The sequence below is a fragment of the Megalops cyprinoides genome, chromosome 4 (assembly GCF_013368585.1).
Source record: "Megalops cyprinoides isolate fMegCyp1 chromosome 4, fMegCyp1.pri, whole genome shotgun sequence".
Lineage (NCBI taxonomy): Eukaryota > Metazoa > Chordata > Actinopteri > Elopiformes > Megalopidae > Megalops > Megalops cyprinoides.
Genome location: NC_050586.1, coordinates 24,537,410 through 24,559,510, shown reverse-complemented (window position 1 = coordinate 24,559,510; position 22,101 = coordinate 24,537,410). Strand labels below are relative to the sequence as shown.

General features: G+C 38.7%; 1 protein-coding gene across 1 annotated transcript; it reads left to right on the top strand.

Annotated features, from left to right (window-relative positions):
* The first annotated feature begins 812 nt into the window (after positions 1-812).
* Positions 813-16,245, top strand: tgfa (transforming growth factor, alpha). Its single transcript, XM_036526936.1, has 6 exons — positions 813-1,321; positions 4,942-4,998; positions 12,868-12,982; positions 13,549-13,698; positions 14,197-14,306; positions 15,644-16,245. The coding sequence occupies exons 1-6, from the start codon at positions 1,282-1,284 to the stop codon at positions 15,649-15,651; spliced, it is 480 nt and encodes a 159-aa protein (XP_036382829.1). The 5' UTR covers positions 813-1,281; the 3' UTR covers positions 15,652-16,245.
* Positions 16,246-22,101: the final 5,856 nt, after the last annotated feature.

Sequence of the window (22,101 nt, the reverse complement as noted above, 5' to 3'; positions counted from 1 at the left end):
CCTTGTATGGTATAAAAGCTTGTATGGTATCCCACACTGATCGTACCTGGTTGGCCAAGGACTACTGTAACAGTCCTCTAGACGGTAACTTTGGATTGGTCAAGGTGATGACAGGATTGTATTACTCAGTTTTTACAGGCTTCGATTTACGTTGGCCTCACGCTAAATTCAGAGTAGTTCCCTGCTGTAATTTCACGTGAAATATTGCCAAAATAGTGAACAAATTGCATCAATTTACAACATGCAAACATTTAGCAGTGGTCAATTCTACATGAGTGCGCGGAAAAATAAGCTTACAAAAGCGTGCGTGCGACCGTGCGTGCGTACGTGCGTGCATTGAGCGTCGGAGCAAACCCTGTTCAGATACAGTAAACAAGAGCGGAAATAAAAGCTACTTTTTAGTCTAGATGTGAGCCGATATGAAATCTGTGAATTCGAAGATTGAGTTATCGTAATGAGATTCTTGTGATATGTCTACTTTTTATAGAAAACAAGACGAAAATGCATGGGAAAGGAGATGAAAGAGGAGTCTGTTTGAGAGACAGAGAATCTTAAAAGTTGGAATGGTTCAAATGTACAAAGAAGAGTTGTATTGGTGAGTTTCCAACAAGAAAGTTACGCATGTTTGTCTGCGAAGAGGAGGGTGAATGAGAAGTCAACGCTGTATTTTCTGCATGCACGGTCAACCCCCCCCCCCCCCCCCCCCCCCCCTCCCTCTCTCCCTCTCTCCCTCTCTCCCTCTCTCCCTCTCTCTCTCTCTCTCTCAAAAACACACATAGAGCAAGTCATCACTCTAGCTCAGGTCACTTCCCGACAGGGAATGAAAGGCAGATAGTCTTTCGGTTTATGAGGTCAATTCACAAGCTTATAGGACCAAAGTTATATTTCCGGAAGATTCATCGCTGAAAAAGGAAACGGTCACATGGCGTAAATAAATAAACTAAACGAATGAAGTTGCTTACAAGCTGCCTGGACTTCACAAGAGAAACACGAACCACCTCAGCAAACGTCAGTCGAAGACAAATAGATAAATGGCAGTGTTGAATGGGGTGAGGGAAAAGAGAGGGTACAAAAAAGAAGTAGTTTTGTCATGGGAGGCATTTCTTAAAGAATTGTGTGTGATTATTGTCCGAATAGGTGGTACGTATATATGCCCTCACAAATGTTTGTAGACTTTCTTAGAACGCGTTCAATCATCCTTGAGTCTTATTTTAACAAGTACCTAAACTGGTAAACAGTGTTTCTGCAACATATCGACACGGACTGAACTCAAGCCTCGTGATGAATCTTTTGATCTGGGATGTGATCTTCCTTCTTACCGGTAAGTCCTCCATACATGCAACATACACATCAGACATGATTACAACAGACAGATTGGTAACGTTGTATCTACTGGGTTAAGCCGTAACAATTCTAACACACTGAGCGTTAGCTGGAAGCTATGAGCTAACCACAGCTGTATGGTACTTTAGGAATCATTATTGGTAGATCTTTGAAAATAGATTTAGGTTCAATAAATCAAAAATCGCGGAAATGGTATTAAACGTTTAAGTAAACGACATTTCACATTCATAATGCATGTGATGCAGAGTACATTGAGGGGCTGAGGGATATTGTAATGAGCTTTGTAATAATTTATTATTCAAAGAATTTGTGTCTGTGGAACTTCAGCAGTTTAAGTTTTAGTATTTGCAACCTACTATATATTGTGTCACTCTACTTCATGAAAATTACAGGATTTTAATTAGGACTAGCGAATGTCTTTCTGGAAAAAAAAGAAATAATGGAATAATACAGATAATTTACATACATTGTGTAAATATAACTCTTCGAGGCTCTAGTGGTTATCATTATTGTGTTTTTAGCTTTTCACTGCTGATAGCTGGTGTATTGAGCAGTGGTTTTATTAACGCAAGTCAGTTTTGACATACATTTCCCTTATTTTCTTTCAGGTCTTCAGTCAGATAGCTAAAATAAATGGCACCAAGTATCCAAAGCACTGATTTTGCGAGGATGGAAAAAAATCTAGGCCTAAGTGATCATGAACATCTCACATTTATGGATGCTTTATCTGACCACTACTTAATTCTTTTTTGGATCTCAGTATTAATAGATTTCTTAGATTCTCATTTGGGTAGAATGTGTCCTTTGTCTTGAATCCATCAAATGTCCAACAGTCTCATCAGACTACGATCTATCATGCATAACTGCTGTCTAACTAATGTAATTTTGGCAACATTAGAATATGAATGAATCCAGATTGAACAGCCCATGGCACAACCAAAACCAAGTATGGGCAGTGGAGTGACGAGACACAGGTGCACATTGTTAAGAACACTACTGCAGTAGACTTGTAGATAGATCCAATTTCATGCAACAGTAGAGGAGAACCAGTAACTTAGGGTTAAATTACCTCCACTTTGTACCACAAGCAGTTTCTGTCAAGATACTACTGTACTGTAAGTCTACAAGGAGATGGTTCATGTGAATATATTCTATTTTTTTGAAGAGGGAGTGCACCAAGTGGTGTAGATATGTCCTCTTAAAATAAGTTGGAACTCAAGAAGCTGAAGCCAATATATAAGTGGAGGCATTTCCCAAACCTCCCCTGACATATGCTTTTGAGCCAATCAGGTGTTCAAATTCAGCATTAACCTCTTTGGTTGAAAGTAAGGCTGACAGACATCAAGATCAAGGAATACAATAATTTCATTACAATCAAGACTTAAGATATTTAATCACAGATGAAGTCAGTTAATATGTTGCTTGATATCACAACTGTCTTTTTTTTCTCAAAACCACTTACCTCGCATCATTGGGTTTGACGTTAAGTGGACTCTTAATATAATGGGGAAACCTGTTTATTTGCACCTGCAGAGTAGCCAATTATAGATTTTTTTCTGTAGGTGTATAGTTTTAAAATGATTGATTGAACTTATAATACCATAGTTAGCTGTAGAAACATTATGAAGAGCCAGTGGGATTGGTCAGTGGGATGGTTTAGCATGGGGTATCACCAACAAACCAAAACAACTCTGGTTACTCTGTATGTCTTAACTGCTCTGGAAATGTCTAATTTCATTCGACTCAAGCAGTCAATATACTAATTTTCAGAATAATGTTTTCAGCTCATAGTATGTTCATGTCTATGAATTTCTCCCTTATGTAGGCCTATTTTGGAATTGGTTATGCTAATCTCACTGCAACAACCATTGTAGCTCCTGCTGAGTTCTGGGGCTTAGCGAATTCAACGGTCAGGTACATGACTGTTTTTCACAGTGCAAGTTGCTTGGATGACAATAGTGTAGCTGTGCCCACCCAGCAGCTGGTGCAGCTTCATGGATGTTATCCAGTCAACCTGCAGGCACCTGGTGAGTCACAGGGTCCCTGGAAACAATCAGGCATGCAACACCTAGAGTGAAGCCAGTTTGAATCCCTGCTGTCACTGATGGATTATAATATGGTTGGAACCCAGGCTGTAGAACTCTACATGTACTCAACGTGAGTGTGATAGCCACTGAGCTGAACTAAGTACCAGCTGTCTAAACTACCACCTGACTGCAACCCTAGATGCTTCCACCAGAGGTGGTGGAGCTGAGTGTTGAGTGTCTCTGTGGAAAAATTGTGTGACAAGCTCAACAAAAATAAAGCTCCACATTTAATTTGAGAGACTCAACTTTTAAATTCTACTCCCCATGAGAAGTTAGGTGGGAAGAATGGTGGATGCAAGTTTGAATCCCTGGCTGTTTCTTTTGATTGTCTTCAGAAAATCTTTCATTTTCTAGGGTGGTGGCCTTTTTCATATGAGCTGGGTAGCTACTTTTGCAATACATATGCAATAGTTTTCTAAGTAATACTAGCGGAAAAAAGGTAGGAGACAAATGGGGGAGAATATTATGAAGATAGGTGAAAAAAGAGAGGAATGAAATAGTGTAAATGCATGATAAAACAGAACATGGAAACCTTGAGAAAATACTTAACATCACAGTAAATACTCTGACAAAGCCTATAACACCCACATGTAGGTTCAGTGCAGTTGAGTTCCTGCCCATAAAATGAAGACTTATATCATTTTTTAATCATGATTGTCTTGGTATTTTATATGTTTCTGTATGTTTATATATTTATACGATTTAAAGGTGACATGTGCTTCTCTGGTAAATTATCTTAATTTGATTTTTATACTAATTTAATATCAGCTTATCAGATAAGCATATAGGTTGCAAAAAGCAGATATTTAACTTACTTAGAGTTCTGTAATGTTCTAATGCTTTTGACAGGGTGGAAAAAAATCCTCCTAATGGGTTTTGTGTCATTGCTGAATTTGCTAGTTAGCTATTTAGAAATACTCCAACATTTATTCTCTGTGCTTTGGCATACCTACTTTCCTAGTATTATGATTACATATTCTATAAATTATTATATATTGACTTAAATAATCTTTCATAGGTTGAGTAGTTAATGCTTTAGTAAAAATGGAGAGTGAAAAAAGGTTTTCCTCCAACTTAATGAAAAAACATTGACAGGAACAGTGTTAACTTATATTGTAAGAGACTCTTTCAGATGATTTTGCTCTTTCCAGTAATGCCCTGTTTAGCTGATATATAAAAAGCTTTTGAGGATGCACGCAAGCTTGCTGTCCGATCCCATGCGGATAAAGGGATTAACCTACAATCTGTTTTTTTTAATGGTAATAATAAATTGGACTTGGATATGTATGTGTGATTTTTAGGTGTAGTTCATGTTTCCCCATTAGGTCTAGTGATGTAATTGTTAAGCAGAATTTTAGGTTCTCGGCACTTCAGCAAAGGAGTTGCTCATCTAGTGGGAATCTAACGAATTCCCAAGCAATTGTGAAACACTTTATCTGGTTTTTGACGCACTGTAGGTTGATCTTGAATCCTACATTTCTTCATGTTCTGTATTTCTTCTCATCTTCAGGCACCTCGTTTACCTGTGGACAAGTGCAGGAGAATTCCACCATGGCCCTAGTGAAACGTAAGCGTACCATTTCTGTTTATTTTGTCAGCAGTAACTACAAATTATTTCACAACGGAGTGTATGCAGCTCATTTATACAGCAGTATGACTGCATCTTACTTACGTTGTGTGCCAAGGATTCTTTAAGAGGCTCAGTCTCTGAGCTCTGGTCCCAATCTAGGCCAAGGATTACAGTAGCTAAAACACCAGCTAAAACAAATCATATAGTTCAGTAGATAGTGTGTGTCAAAACAGATTTACTGACAACACAAAATAACAGTGTATACACAAAAAATATTGGCAAGTCTAATATATACATAGGAAATGGTTAGGATTAAATTATAATTTAGACCTTTATCATTTTAAATTATAAATTTAATTTTAAATTTATCATTTCAATTATAATTTGATCTAAATCTAAGCAAGTCTGGTGGGCAAAGATAGAGGGTGGTTTTCAGTACATGGCTATAGACACCGTGAAATTCCGATTTGGTCTCACTCTGCATTTCAAGATAAGTTTCTAATTGTGGGTGAAGGCACAATGACTTGATGTGTTCATTCTGATGCCAGTTCTGCTTTTTAAAAGGAGAATAGGACAGTTCTCCCACCCACCCACATACACGCACACTTCATGAACTCAATGAAGGATTGATTTCATTTAATGTATTTGCAAGTCAGAAAAAGCAAGCTTCTGAAGAAAGTCACTTTTTTTCAACTGCTAACAAACAGAGCAAAAGATAAAATAGATGAGGCTGAAAAAAGCCAGCAATTCCCTAATGCCTGACTTCTTCTAAATGCTGTCTCTCCATGCCCTGCCAAAACTCTAATGGAGGGAAAAGAACAAAGTGAGAGAGGAATGAAAGTTTGATTGAAGACAAGAATAGAGGACTGTTAAAAGGTTTGGAGAGTGAGAGGGACACTCAGAGAGGCTCTCTATTGGCTCTGTGCCAAGGGTCTAATGGTCATGAATGAATGCTATAATGCATCTTTCTTTGTGTGTGTGTGTGTGTGTGTGTGTGTGTGTGTGTGTGTGTGTGTGTGTGTGTGTGTGTGTATGTGTGTGTGTTTGACAGGATGGGGGGGAGCTCTGATTGCCTCAGTCTGTGCAATAAAAGTATGATTCGACCACCAGGAAAGACGTTCCAACATTAAAGCCTTTTGTTGAGATGGTTGGAAAGGACAAGAAAACAAACATAAAAGAAATCTGCATTCTAAGTAGGAGCCTACCTGCATGGGTCCGTAGTCCCTTTGTACACCTGGCCAGCTAAGATGATTCCCTGAGCATGCAGCCAAAATCAAGTCCATTAAAGTTCAGTACATATTCTCCATAACTCATATTTTCACACAGTACAGGGTAACTGCACAAATCAGGTAGTTTGCCCAAAAAAGTTATCTCCAGTAATATTTTTTCTGTCGTCAATATACAAAACCAGTGCTCACCCTCGACTCTTTTCCCACACTGGCACTTCTTACTTTGAGTAAGTACTGGTGAGGTATTTATACTGTGATGATGAGCTAATGGGTCTCAACTGTGCTTCCTACCTTGCTAGGTAGGATGCAGTGGCTGAGATTGACAAGGGAGTGTTAGGTCTGTGAGGGGGCTGTTAGGGAGGCAAAGTGGGGAATGAATCAATGATAGTATGTTGTTAACCCAGAAAATGTTCTCACCTGTTTCTTTGTAACTAGACGGTGCAGGTTTCAAATGACCTGTGCTTTTCTGTCTTGTGGCTTAATGTTATGCTATCCAAATACATGACAGAGGTATTCAGCATCTTCAAACCCTTATTTGCTGTTCTTTGAGTTCGCGCCTCCTTCCTTCCTTCAAAAATAAGAAATAAAATAATTAATACAAGGTGTTTTTTTGCTAGTAATAAGTGAAAAAATCTGCCAATGGAACTAGTGGAAATACACAGATATTCAAGATGCACCATCTAAAAACAAGTCCTTGTAGCTCAAGGAAATTTTGCTTGTTTGGTGACTGTGTCTTATATTAAGTGTAAAGAGATATTTTGACTTGAAAAGAGACAAATATGCTTGGTGAGATTTGGATTTTTTTGCAGTGTTTATGTAATGGGTGTGGGTCAGCGAGCAAGCGAGTTTCGAACCTGGGTTCTCACTGCTCACTGCCAACCCCTTACGAACAGTGTCACTGCCAGCTGAGCTAAAGGAAAATTGCCCCTAGCCTATCGGCAACAATGCTAGTTAACCAGGTCTCAGGGAGTGACGTAACTGCTGCAACCGCTTGGCTACCTGCTACCTGCTACCTAAGGCTTTACGCAGCTTCACACAAGCTACTCGCTTCAGCTCTGCCACACTCACCCCCTTTGACCTCTTCTGACTTCTCAGCGACCACTGGCGGCCAAGCTGCGCTTTAGTCAGTGATCCGAGTCACGGCACCAATGTAACGGGTGTGGGTATGTAAGATTATTCTGGGACTCTGGGCAAAAAGTTGTTGAGAGACTCCTGGGAAGAAAAACTGAGGAAATGTTAATAGTGAAGTAACACAAATGCACCCGTTCATGGCATATTGGGTTCAGGCAGGCCATGAGGGGGAATCTTCCATCCAACAGCAGCCAGGCACAGACATCATGAGTTTTACAGTGCAGAAACGGTTCAGGCATCTTGTTCGTTGGGGCAGGTAATTGCTAATCATCAGGGTGTGGGGCTACAGAACATGTTGCTTAAATGGTAGGCAAGACAAACAGCAGAATAGTGTATAGCAGTTATGATTATGATATAATATGATGACCATGTAATTTGGGTGCAGTATGTAATTGGGTAGTATGACACTGTGTAGTCTCAGCAAATATAAAATATGGCAACATACAAAAGGAGGTGGGCAGTAAGGTTATGACTGATGTCCAAGAAGGTGATCTGAGACTGTCCTGCCCAATTAAGAGCTGAAACCAGCTAAAAATAAAGTGCAGTTCCGCTGGAAATGAGATGACCCTACAGTTATTTGTATCAGAGTTTTTTCAGAGTTGCTCTCCTCCTCAGCACTCAATTTTAGTGTGGATGAAAAATTTCAGTCTTGACTTAATTGAGATGGTATCTGATTCCAAGACACAATTTGATTGGTTGTTCCATAATGGAAGAGCTCTCTGTAAAAAAGCTTTACCACCAGATTTAGTTTTTTCTATTTTTGGAACCACTAGAAAGCCAGACTCTTGTGAATAGTGCAGTCTAGGGAATTAATAGATTTTGCAGAAAAGTGGGTGTCTGCAAGATCTCTTAATTAGGAACAGTAGTTTGAAATCAATCCAGTATTTTACTGGTAACCAAGGAAGCTATTTGCAAACCAGAATGAAAATTTCTTTGGGTGGCTAAGTGATAGTTTAAGTTGAGCACAAAATTAACATGGTACAATGAGAATTTTAGGGCAAAAGGCATGCTTCACATCTGGAGGTCTGGAGATCTTCACCAGGCTTTAGGATTTCCTGTGTTTGCCTTTGGTGTAAATTAGTGTTCCTGTGTTATCAGACCCAGAAACATTCCCCAGCTCCAAAGCTGGGTCTGACCCAGTAAATTCCAAGAGTTGCTTCATTGTAAAAGTGGATCCCAGGATTCATTATTTGCATGTGGCACGGTGCTCGCTCTCTGACCCACATTCACCTCTTGATGGTTGCCCCTACGCTCACAATTACTGTCACAAAGGACAGCACTAAAGCTGTCCTCCTACAACGATATTGTCCCTGACTCCAAGTTTAGATTCTTGTCTCAGAATCTCACAATTCCATTCAATTGAGTAAAACAACATTTGCAAGATTACAAGGGAATTGGATTTAGATTAGCATGGTATATAGCCTGAATTTCGACAAGAACCAAAAATAGCCCATTTCATCCCTGCATTCTTGCCTTTGCATGGGCTTCCTTTGAATAGCAGGTGGGTAGGTCCCTATGGATTATTTGTGTGTGCAATTCATGGGCAAGTGAAGTCCAGCCAATGGTGGTTCTGTGGATGGAAACAGACCATTGATGAACGAGGCTAATGGAGGCTAACATGGCTTCTGCAGACTAACAGATGGGCTACAAAGTCAGTCAACTAACAGCTGAGTACAACAGTGGTGCCGAAAGAGGCATATCAGATCGCGCAGCTCATGGTAGGCCTACTTTGTCATGGATGGGGTATGGCTAGGGGTCGACCGATTATCGGCCTGGCTCATTATCGGATCCCCTATTCAGCAGTTTTTCTATTATCGGAATTGTTTTTTTTTTTTTTAATCTGTTTGCCGATAAAATAAATTAATTAAAAAATGCACTACTTTGGCTCTGATGCAGCCGCCTCTCTCTGTCTGTAGTCACCACTCTGTGGTCTCGAGCAATGTCCTGCCCACAGCAGTATCTAATTGGTTACACGTCACGAGTAATAGCCTATCAACAGTGAAGAGTACTGTGCCACAGACCGGCACAGAGGAACACATTTGCAGACTGGAGCAGCTCTGGTGAACGAGTGGAGCTGTGTTTCAAAGGTAAGGCAGCAGATATTGCCAAAGTTGCAATAAACATCACAATCCTCTACACTGAAGTTGTACAAGTTGCAAAAGCTCCACAATCAGTCTCCTTGATTACTAATAATCAGTATCGGTATCGGCCCTGAAAAAACATATCGGTTGACCCCTAGGTATGGCAGCCAATGTCTTAACCAACTTCCAGTCCTGTCATCAAAAACAAGAAGTCTATTGATCCATCCTGCTGGGTGTCATCCATGCAGGCTGGTGATGGTGGTGTAATGTTGTGGGGTATGTTTTTGTGGATCGCTTGACATGAGTAGAGTACGAATACAATGTTTGAGTGCCACAGAACATTGTTGATTAGGTGCATACATGCGCAGCAGTGTATCCATCTGTGAATGGATTTTTTTCAGCAGGATAATGCTTGATGCTAGAAGGCTGGGAGTGTCCAGGAATGGTTCCAGGAGCATGACAGTAATTTCAGTTTACTGCAGGGGCCTCCCCAATCACCAGATCTCAATACAATTGAACATCTGTGCTGAGATGAGCTGGAACAAGCTATTTTGAGTAAAGATCCACCACCAGCAAATGTGCAACAACTATAGGAAGCACTGGATACCTCGCTTGCAATGCTTTTATCCCCGTTTCATTTTGTTATTTTCTTTTCAATGTTAAGCACGTTCAGTTGCTCTGTTGCACTGTTATATGATAAGGTGCCAACTAATGATCAATATCCTTTGATCTAGAATGCTCTTCATTAAAAATAAAAAGTAAACAGATAACCTGTTGAATTTAATAGGGTAGCTGACATAAAAACGTGGCTGAGTTTGATGCCATCTTCTGCAGTTGACTGCTAACATTTCTCCCGCTCCTGTTAGCTTACAGTTAGCGATGAATTGGCTAACAGTGGATTACAAACAAAAGTGGTAGCTCACAGAGCCCTGCTCCAAACTCCAGAGTGATGGTTGTCCCTCTCCTACTGCTTAAGACCACATTTTAAAGACAGTTCTGATTCATGCATTTTGTCTGGAAAGAAGTAGGAAATATTAGTTCAATTAATAGATCAAATATATGCAAGAATCTTGCATAGGACATTAAATTGTGTGCATCTAGAAAGCAGCATTTGTCATGTAAAATACGGCTGAGCATATCAAGGAACCTGGAGGGATGACCATCAGTTTTCTGGTATTTACAGGACTTGACACATGGGATAAAAATAATATTTGACAGACATAATGGCCATAGTTTATCACCTAGGACAATAATTAGTATTTCACATGTGGGTTAATCCATAAAACCTGTTTTCTTGGTTTACTTCAGAGTTGGTTCATCACATAGATAGATGTTAAATATTCCCTTAAAACAGGACAAAAGGTGTTTTAGCCAGATTTGGTTTGTAATAATAAGTCAAGTGTTAAGGGAACCTGCCTGATGATGTACTGAATTTTGCTCATGGAGACCTCTTAACACCAAGAAGGTTTTTTTTTATTATTAAGATGACCCCATCACCACTGTTCTGTCTCTGCACCCTGGGCACTGAAAGCTGATTTACTTTCCTTGTGGGATTCTCCTGAAATTAAGGCCTTTTAGTTTCAGGTTACTGCCAGGGTAAGATGACAGGGAAGTATATTCTTGTTTGCCCTACTTTTATTATATCCAGTGAAGTGGAACTGACTTCCAGAAAAGAATTAGGCTTCCTTCTCTCATGGCTGCGAAAAAGATGCTTGCACTCAGGCAGCAGACTATGCATGCTTTACCATGCTTTGCTCCTGGCACAAACTCTTATTCATGGTGCCAACTCAGCAACATTGAAGGTCCGTTTTAGAGTGTAGTGTACATGTGAAGTATTCTAACGGTACATATTCCACTAATATTATATACAGACGTTTAACTGAAGGAGACTTATCTCTGATTCATTGTATTAATTTATTTTTCCTTCAGCAAATAATAGTTCTCTGTACTTAGAACATAGACCATAGTCAAAGGATAGCAGCTGGGGTTAAAATTATGTCTGCAGGGAGGGGATATGAATAGTCTGTGCCAAATTTTGGTTTGGAGTGTATGTGTGTATGTTTGGCATCTCAGATGTCTGACGAATTTCTCCATTCAACTCTTCTCCCAAATTGGCTTTAAATGCAGTGTGCTCACACCAGATATGTTTCTAAGGCAGTCACAGAAGTTACTTATAGAGTTGTGTCCTGTTGTGAGTAAGTCTCTTCTCTGGTTTGGGACATATCAGGACAAATAACCAGAGTTATCACCATATATATAATAAAATCTTGAATTTGAAGATATACCCAAGAAAGACTTCTTGAGATACCATGTTTGTGTTTGAGATGGTCAGACCTCAACAAAGAACAGGTTTTTGGCTGTCCAAATATCAATTCCAATGTCTGAGGAAATTTTATGGTTACATCTGAGGTCAGTTTGGATCTGCTATCTAAGCATCAAACTATCCCCCAGGCATTAAGTGTATTGATTGTGATTGGGTGATTGCTATTATTACACCCTGAAATAGGTTTCATATCTCCAGTAAATAAACAACTTTGTAAGGAGCATCTTGACAGTGATATTTCAATATTGTACTAAACTGAGGAACCATTGCCCTCGCCTCTTCTGCTATGTAACTTATACAAGAACTCAACTGAAAATGTTTAATATTTGGCAAGTCAAGACTGGTAGCTGCAGCATTGTCACCTTGAATTGGGGGCTTTTTGTCCCACATGAAAGAGCTAAACCAACCATTTAAATCCTTCAACACTTTCTGAGAAAATGAGATTGGGATAATGTGTATAGGATACAGTAGTCTCAGGAGGATATTCATTTTTAGAAGACGTATGCAGCCCAGCCATGATGAGGGTAGGATATTCCAGTCTTTGAGGTCTGAAGCATTCCTTTTCAATGCTCATGAATCAAAATCTAAGTCAAAATACAAAGAAGCAGACTAAAGGTAACTCCTGTCCTCAGTGGTTTTGCAGATATAGAAGGAAGCATCCATATATGAAACATGGCCTCCGACAATGTGTTAGCTGTGTTTCACCCTGTGGGACCTTTATTTGCCACTCTGCTTTGATTACTCTGTTACATTCAGGACTCCATCCTTCAGCCAGTATATCAAGTAGTACATGGAACATATGTTTACAGTAACAAGTCGCAAAACTTCCCTGAGGATTTTCTGATTGCACAGAAGTAGCATGTGAGTTGTATTTAGAGAATTGGACCTCATTAAGAATTAAAATTCATACTGTTGTTATACCTTGAATTGAGATACTCAATCGCAGAAAATTCATAGATGTGACTCAATTTGAAAGGTTAAGGTCAGTATATTTCTTTCTTTTTCTCTTTATCATCCTCCTTCTCCCTCTCATCTCTCTCTTCATTGTATTTCTCTCTTTATTGTATTTCATGCCCTGTGTCTCTCTTTTTCTCTCTTTCAGATCCCTTGGCAGCAGCAGTTCGCTCTCATTTTGATGACTGTCCTGACTCTCACAGCCAGTTTTGTTTCCATGGTACCTGCCGCTTCCTGATTCAAGAGGAGACTCCAGCTTGTATGTGAGTGATCACCACCTGGGCCCTCCCAGACAATGCTGAGATACTTTGGGTGCAGGAATCACAGTAACAAATGTAGACCTGGATGACAAAGTATGATCCCCCAACACACACACACTGTACACAGACTGCAGTCAGACCTTATCAGTCAGTTCTTGAAAAGACATTTCTGTATGGAATTTTATGAGATGGAAAATTTTTAAGTGCTTCTTTTTTTGCCCTTCCCCCTTTATGACTAAATGTATAGGATCTTCCTCGATTAAAATATCCCAAGCTATAACAATAATTGTTTTTCAAAATAATTTGTTGTTAATAATCACATAATAATGGGGATCTGTAATTTTTATCAGTACTGGCAAAGGATTATTGCTGATATCTACATCTCATTTAGCAGGTCCTCTTATCCAGAGCAACTTACTTGCTGTTCATTTATGTATGATATCTATTGTTGAATTAAGATATCTGTTAATTAATTTTGACTAGCCAAAATGTAATGCACTTCATCTTCCTTTTTATCCCTGTGTATATCATCCTCTTGTGCCTCTGTACTCTTCCCATTTTATGCCTAGCTGTCACCCTGGCTTTGTGGGGATGCGATGTGAGCATGCAGACCTGCTGGCAGTGGTGGCCACTAATCAAAAACAGCAGACTATGGCCACTCTACTGGTGCTGTGCGTTGTCAGCTGTGTGCTGCTGATCTTGCTGTGCTCCCTCCTACAGTGAGTGCAGATTAATACCAGTAACTGCACACTGAAACTGATTCACAGTGATACCCTAAAACAAATATATACTGTTCTACTGTGTGTACACTGATCAAGGTTAAAACATACAGACATACAGATTGATGGTGATTTACATCCTACAATGGAGGCTGTAGATGGACATGAACATGGAAACACACACACTGATACTTGACTGCATCCTATAGTGAGTGCTCATTGATCCTAATTTATACGTTATACATTTATACACACTTACAGTAATTACACATTGATACTGTATTTCCCTATCCTACACAGACCCACACACAGACGTAATGCTCTCAATTATATACTTAAGCACTGTCTCTTTCAGACACTTCCTTATTTTTACAAACTGAATACACTACTGTAAGGCTTGATACTGGATGCATATATCCAATGATTCACGCATATCCTAACACACTATTAGTCTGAGTCAATAATCCTAAATAGGGAATGAAACCCTCTCTCTTGCAGGTGCTGTCGAAGACAGGGGACATGTAGGTGGGGCCAGGCAATGCCCTGTCACCCAGAGAAACCCAGCAGCTTCCTGAAGGGAGGGGCCGCCTGCTGCCACACAGAAACTGGTACCACACATTTTTCAAATTAATTTGATAAAGGTTTTATTCAAACATTACATTTTTGTCTTTTTTTCTTTATTTCACCTTTTATGAACCAGTGAACTGTCTCTTTGACTTGATAGAGACAGGATGAGTTATTAATTATAATCATCAGTGGGGGTTCAGTCTCATTGTCCTTTGTCATCTTCCCCAGGGGCTAAGTATATGCTAGAGGAGGTGTTTTAATGGCCTGCTGCTTGCTGTCTGCAGAAGTGTCCACTCACAGTAGAAGCCCCTAGTTTTAGCTAATAACCCATCTGTTTCCATTAGAAAGACATGCCCTGGTGTACTAGTTGGGAGAAGAACTGAGACATGTAGCACTATTTTCTGTGTATCTGTTTTTTTGCGTTCCATAGATGTGTTGTGACCATTGCATGTTGAATTTGTTGTTGAGCCTCATCAATAGCAGCATTTTTTGGTGTGAGAAATTAGTACTATAAACAGTAGTCTCACTTGCTTATGCATGTATCCTCAAACTTGTGACAGCACTCCTGTCTTCCCGCTAGATTTAAAAACAGGCATTAAGTAATTAAATTAGAAATTGTGATAAATGCAAGTGTCTTACATGGTCATACAGAGGGGTTTTTTATTACATTCAACATACATGTTTCCTTTCAATCAGTGTCTTTATGTTAAGTACTCTTTCTTCTGGGATCTGTCTTTGTCTTTTCTCCTCATTTTCTTCCTCCTGTTCTCTCTCCAGACTGTTTTCCTTATGCACAAGGTACAAGTTACAGTTCTGTAGCATTTATGTTGTGCTGTACTGTCAAGGCCTTGCTCTATATATATAGTCTTTTCATTCACTAAGTTCACAGGCTTAGGCTTCAGTGATAGATTGACAGAGCTTGTGCAGCATTCTTTCAGCATCTGCAGTGGAGTCATTTAGTAGCAGTCTAAAGTGGTGTAGTATTTGAAATAGGGGAGTAAGAATGCTCTCCTTTTGCAATAATATTTACTTTCATATGTCCTCTGAAATATTAGATCTCATTATTACTGTACTTTCTTTGATTACTTGATATCGTGTTGTTATACTATAAATTTGCCTTCAATTTGACACTGCTTCATATGTCTCTTACTTCTGTATGCTATTATACTGGTCCAAGCAGGTCCAGCAACCATTTTCTACACCATTTCAGACTTTCAGGTACTTAGCCCTTTCTCTCAGTGTTAAATCAGTTTTACAGTAGGTTTCAGCAAGGATTTTTAGAATGACAAAATAAATAACTCCCTGGTTATTTAGTTAAGAGGTTAAAATTACGAATATTTGATAACCTTTGCTTTCTCTTTCTATTAATGTCTTTTAGTGGTTTGAGATTTGGACTTGCCTTTGCCTTTTCGGGTTATTTTGTTCTCCTGTCAAGATGACTTCACACAACATCTGTGAAGCACAACATAAAGGCCATGCTGGAATGTCCGCAGACAGCAAAACAAAAAAACAACAAAAAAAAAAAAACAGAAGAAAAAAAAAAACCAGAGGATACCTTGATAAAAGCATTTCCATATTCACCAACATTTTTTTATGGTTTTTTATTTTTTCTGAGAAGTTCACAATAAGAGCATAAAGACGAAAACCAGGATTACAAAAATTTGAAGGTTGCCACACAGAAAGAGGAAAAGAACAAAGGGGACTGATGAAGACATCCAAACTGCTTCTGCACTGTCTTCTTAATCTACATCTTGTTATACAGTGGAAGTAACCAATATACTTACTGGACTGAAATGGACATGGAGTCCATTTCTGAACTTTGGAAGAAATGTACCACAGGACAAAGACCATCTCTGGTCCACCTTATAGAAATATGCGCTGTGGAAAGGGGAACTTGTTTGGAAATATAAGAGCCAAATGTCACTAAAACTCTTGACATCTGTCAGCCCAACATCTGTCTTTTAAATTAATAACACTCATCGGGACAAGCTGAAGTTACATTTTAAGTAGGATGTAGTTGCACTGGAAAATGGGACAGGATACTCACAAAGGAATCAATGATTGGAAATAAGGAATGATTTTAAGTCTTAATTTTTACGTTGGGCACTGTACAGAAATGAGAGATTGCATGATTGGCTCACATACAGATCAAGAGGATTACTTAATCTTATGATGCTGGAATTCTAAAGAAGATCTGAGAGGACAAAAATGAGTATTTAAAAAGCTACACAAACACAGAACCCTAAGGACCAACAGTGGTAAAAAGTAGCCATTGATCTACTTGTATGGCTTTATGAAGGTGTGTACGTATATGTGTGTGAATGTATTATGTAGACACTCACATTAACACTGAAAAGTCATTTCTGTAATGCAAAAGGTTAATTATGTTATTTTAAAGCCTGTATTGCTAAATAACAGGCTTCTAAAGCTTTGCCAACACTGGAGTGTTCGTAGATCTGCCACCTAACTTTTATTTACCGTTACTAATAGCATTATGACCACTGTGAATACCATCATCACTATTATTATTGTGATTTCTCTGACTTTGTGATTATTTTAAATGTGCTAAAATGTGTTTCAAGTATGCTTTGGGGTCAGTGACTTTCAAAGTAATATTTATAGCTGTTCAAGAGATGCACAAGTCAAGAATTTTCTTTCCAGCTGTTGTAGCTAGGATTTGGAGGTTTTATGCCACTTTTGTTTTAATTCCAGTAACAGCACAAAACAACACTTTTTCACAAGCTCAAGTGAGTTTGTGCACAAGCTATTTTTATACTAAATATACTAAATAATATGCACATAGTTGTTTGGTATTTGAACACCTCTTGACAGACATACAAACACATGGTACATGAAAAATAAACATATTTTAATCATTTAGAATGTGAATTTAGAGCTTTGTACATGCTGTTACATAAAAAGCTGTGTTCGTCGTTTTTAGCGTCACTCAGCACGCTATGAGACATTCTGCACTGTTTCCCGGCACCATAGCGGACCCATTCAAAGCTATGCATCATTTTGCATGAGTTCTACTCATTTAACATCAGATGTTAGATCGCAGAAGACACCTCTGTTAATGACACCACTTAGATAGATAGATAGTAGATGAGCCTTCCTGCACATTCACTCACAATTAACTCCAAATGTGCACTTCACTATCACCCATCTGTCCTACTACACGGAATCACAAATAGTGTTTATAAACATTTGCGCACTTTTAAACTACATTTACACTAGAGGAGAGAGCTGTTTTACTCGAGAGAGAGCTATAGGTAAACTCTGAGGACAGTACAGGACAATGGCTAATCTCAGAACTGCCGATGAAATGAAATAAAATTACATAGAGAATGGGACAGAAACTGAAATTAATTTGTTCAGTTCATGCATTTGTTTTTTTATTTAGATTAATGTTTGCTTTTCTCAGCAAAGGAAGGAAAGTGAATGTTTTTTATGTACCTATTAACTATTATGAGAGACACATGCATGTACACATGTAGAAAGCTATCAAAGAAAATTCACACACACATACAAACACATACGTGTTTGTATATATAAATTCAGCTGGAGTGGTTTCAATTAGGCAGCAAAGAGCTGCGGTACAACAAAAAGTATTTTAGGAACTGAACTTGGACTGGGTGACTCTAGGTTAATGTCTTATAAATTTTGACTGGGTGACAAGTCGCAGTGAAACAGCAAATCATCAAATAGTATGATGTTGCTTTGATTGAAAAAGATGCAGTATGCATCACTGTGCATTAAGCATCAAACTAGACTATATATTATTTATTGCATATTGTATTAATGGGAGTTACAGTACGTGACCTGTAAATTTTGTGTCAGTCTGAAGGAGTGGAGAGGAAAAAAGAAAAAGCTAGAGTAAAAATTTTCTTCTGCAGAAATGTACAGTGGACTGTCCCAATTGTAGTCACATCACTTGTAAATGTAAATTCATTTCTGCTTGTCAGCAACTTGACTATTTAATTTGCTTGTGAACTAACTGGTTGTATATTGCCACAGTGTGCTTAACTGATGTTGAATGCCTGTATGTTTTTTTTCCAAATAAGATTTGAAACTGAGAAGCTGACTGCTGTTTTGACTGGTATTGCTGATGTCGCAGTATACTGCTTTCCTTACTTGATTTTTTCTGCTCATACCATTCTTTTTCCAATCTCTTTGCTCTTTCTCTCATTTTTCCAATTTCAATAACTTGTATATTTCTTTACATTCTTTTGCATGGAATTTATCTGTTTCTCTCACCATACCCTCCTTGTCTGACAGCCTATTCCTTCTCTGTCCATCACTTTCTTTATTGCTAAATATTTTAAGAGGAAAAAGGAAAATCCTAAAAAAAACCATCAAACCCCAGGCACAATATAACAAAGATCTGCCTTCTGAAGTGCTTTTTTCGCTGTAGGAATCTTTTATGAATATATTTATCTGCTGTTTCAATTTAATTATCTGTTCATTTTCTTGTGTTTTTAGAATGTTCAGTAGGAAGGCAAATGGTATTGAGCATGAAAAACTGGATCTGTACAACAAGTATTTCTACTTTTAGAGTGCTTGAATTTGTTTCTATGTGCCTTTCAGTGTCAGTCCATTTGTAACTCTCACCCCATCTCTATCAGCTTGCATTATTTCATCTTCCTTTGAGGCTCTTTTTGTGTGTCCTTTCTGTCTGTCTCCCTCTCTCTCCCTCTTCCATGCTCCTTCCCTCTCTTAGATGCCTAGTGTTTTGTTTGCCAATCCCATTATGTTTGCAATTGGATTGCTGAGGAGCCTTTCAGAGCCGTCAGGCTCAGCCATTAAAGCCTGCTTTGATTTAAGTAGCTCTTCTGGGGGCTTCCTAAAGGCACACAATGGGCTTAAAGAGCGATGGATAGACGGAAAGAAGGAGCAGCTTGAAGCAAGGCTGTAATGTATTTGGGGCAATGCCAACTGCAAAACGCATTTGACAAATTGGGAAACTGCCTGACTTGAACCTTGACTTATTTTGAAATCATGTAACCTGTCATCAGGATGAAGGGTAAAATACTGATTGACACGCTTCTAATAACTAGGCCCTTTCCTGTCTTTATTCTGCAATTCAGAATTTCTGTGTTCTGCCCTTCACCCAAGAATTCCCTATGTCTGCCCTTCAGCAGATTGTGACGAATAAGACTATTTGGGTATTAGAGCAATGTGATCCCCAATCTTTCTCCTTCCATTCTTCCTGCTTCTCTCTCTCTGTCTCTTTCTCTTTCTGTCTCTCTCTCTCTCTCTCTCTCCTCTCTTTCTACTTTCTATAAATATAATTGCTAGCCACCTAGAAATAGCCCCTGAGATCTGGCAGATACATACATACAGGCACATGCATGTACGCATGCATGCACACACACACACACACACACAAACCAGTGTGCAACACTGCATCTGGTGCCTAGACAGTACCTGAACAAATTAAATTTACCTTGAAGGTAGCGTGCAAAGAATGTAATGCAAAAAACTGTGTAGAATAGTCATACTGTACTTTTGTATTTGCATTTTTCATGCTGCAGGTTTTGTTCAAACCACATACAGAACTACTAAAAGGGAGAACACATTAATCATACGAAAGAATAATAGAATCTGAGATGAAAAACATGCTCCTAGGCTTTTAGAGAGAACAGTGACATGTCCATAGCAGCCTTCAGGAGTATGACATCCTACCAACCACCCCAATGCCCAAAGATGCCCTTTCTGCGCTATAGCAGTAGGCGAAAGATGACCAGACTGCAATCAAGAGAAGCATAGTTTGGTTGAAAATTTATGAAGCCTCACACCTGGTGCTTCCTGCAAGCCTTGGTAGAGGTTCCTGGAAATGGCTTGCACTGTTAGACACTAGGAAACTGTCATCAACAACATAGGGTGAGCTTGTGTGTTGCCATTGCGCACAAATATCTTTGGTGTGTATGAATATCATTAGTAAGATTTACATATTACCAAATTGTGTGGACAAGGCAATAGAACATCAGCTATAACCAGGCCTTGTGCACATGAGTGTTTGAGAGCACCCTGGGTTGAATTTAGTGGAAATTTGGAAATTGAAGTGGAGGGCCAGCTCCTGAACATAGAAACTGAGTTAAAAAAAAATACTTCAGTTTCCCAGTGTTCAATGGTCTCATTAACTAAGTAGGAGATGCCTGAAAATCTTTCATTTCATTTTTCTGATCCATTGGATCAGATCAAAGAGTTAGCATATCATAGCTCTGAACAACCTTAACCAGGCATTCAAGTGACCTACTTACAGAATCTAATTCCACAAGGTCGCAAATGTGACAATATGTCTTTCCAGTAAAGGTGTCATGCGTGATCTCAAGACCTCCAGAGGGCATCCAGGATCTTTTGGGCCACTTCGTGGCCCTGGTAAAACCATGGCCCTTGTCTCCCAGTCCTTGTACTGAATGTAGCTAATACTAGTTAATCCACTTGAGCTTGACTTTGGTGCTCTCAGATAGGGATTGAAATGCACTTCTATAATGTAGTACTGTGCCCAATGCCATATGGAAGCAGTGGATTTTTTTTTATTTGAATTTGATTCTCAATCTGAACTAATTTAACCCTTACAACTACAAAGCTGCAAATTGCAGCCATAAAAGCTTACCTTATTCTTTGCCAAATAACTATTTTCCTCATAGAAACTTCCTGTTTTGCTGTGTACACATCACTTCCTATGTGTGGATTATATCATCAGTAAACAGATTTTTTTTTTCCATAATGGTGTGCAAAGTCTGCCTTTATTTCTGCAACACCAGTGGTTCTCTCGTTTTGTTAGAAAAGAACTCCCAATTCAGATCATTTAGTATTTTAGCCATTTCAGATTATCTGGTCATTTGGTGGTGTTCAGTCAGATGTCAGATTATAAACAATAGGATTGTGTACAGAGAAGACATAATCTCCTCCTCTGACAGCTGCAGAGTATTCATACACCTCTTTCTCAGCTCAGATGACCACACATATGACAAGATCAATTTCTATGATTATTGAAAGCTGTTTTTCTTCTTAATGGAAATAAAAATGAATTATGAACTGATGTATTATTTGATTACAATCTTTTATTGTTGTTTTGTATTGATCTTATATCATTATTTATGTAATTTATTAGTTATTTATTTTTGCAGTGTGTTAAAGATAATTAAAAGACAATTCTGCTGTGAATTTTAATATCTGCCTCTAAATAGCTGCCCCCAAATCTCTAATGGCTATTCTGCTTACAGAATATGAAATAGCATGTTTGGATGAAGACATGCCAGTGGAATTCTGTTTAATATAAATGAAATGGGTTGTGGTAGGTGGGAATGTAGCAGAGGACTATTCCACCCCCTTGGCTTGATTGCAGAATTATTTGTAAAACCGTGTATTCTTGTACTTGCAAAAGTACACTGAGCTGTGCTTGGCAGGTTTTTAAAATACAATTCTCATGTCAGCAGATTTGGAAAAGCACTAAAAGTTAGCCGGGCTCATCCACTGAAATTTAAGGCCTTCACATGGAGGCAAGAAGTCAAAATTCCAGTTCTGCGATGCAAGGGCCAAAAAAAATCCTATTAGGATTGAGAAGAGGGATTCTCTCCAACGATTCTCATTTTGGTTTTGGATTTCAACATCATAAACTTTCAAAAAATACACAGACTCCTCAGAAGAAAATACAGAGCTTGCAAGAAAGCATTTCTGTTCCATGTGTGCAGCATAAAACTACTTTTATGCATTAATTTTCTTTTTTTTTTTTTTTTTGCATTTTTCACCAAACTTCAAAAGTTTCCAGTTATGCATTAACACAAATTACCACTGCAACTGCAAGCACTGAACTGGCATAGAAGTGTG

What these genes read in the sequence shown, in the direction of transcription:
- tgfa (XM_036526936.1), top strand. Translation starts at nt 1,282, where the DNA reads ATGAATCTTTTGATCTGGGATGTGATCTTCCTTCTTACCG. An exon ending in GAGGAGACTCCAGCTTGTAT is followed by an intron (nt 12,983 to 13,548) that starts GTGAGTGATCAC and finishes TTTTATGCCTAG; the next exon opens with CTGTCACCCTGGCTTTGTGG. An exon ending in TTGCTGTGCTCCCTCCTACA is followed by an intron (nt 13,699 to 14,196) that starts GTGAGTGCAGAT and finishes TCTCTCTTGCAG; the next exon opens with GTGCTGTCGAAGACAGGGGA.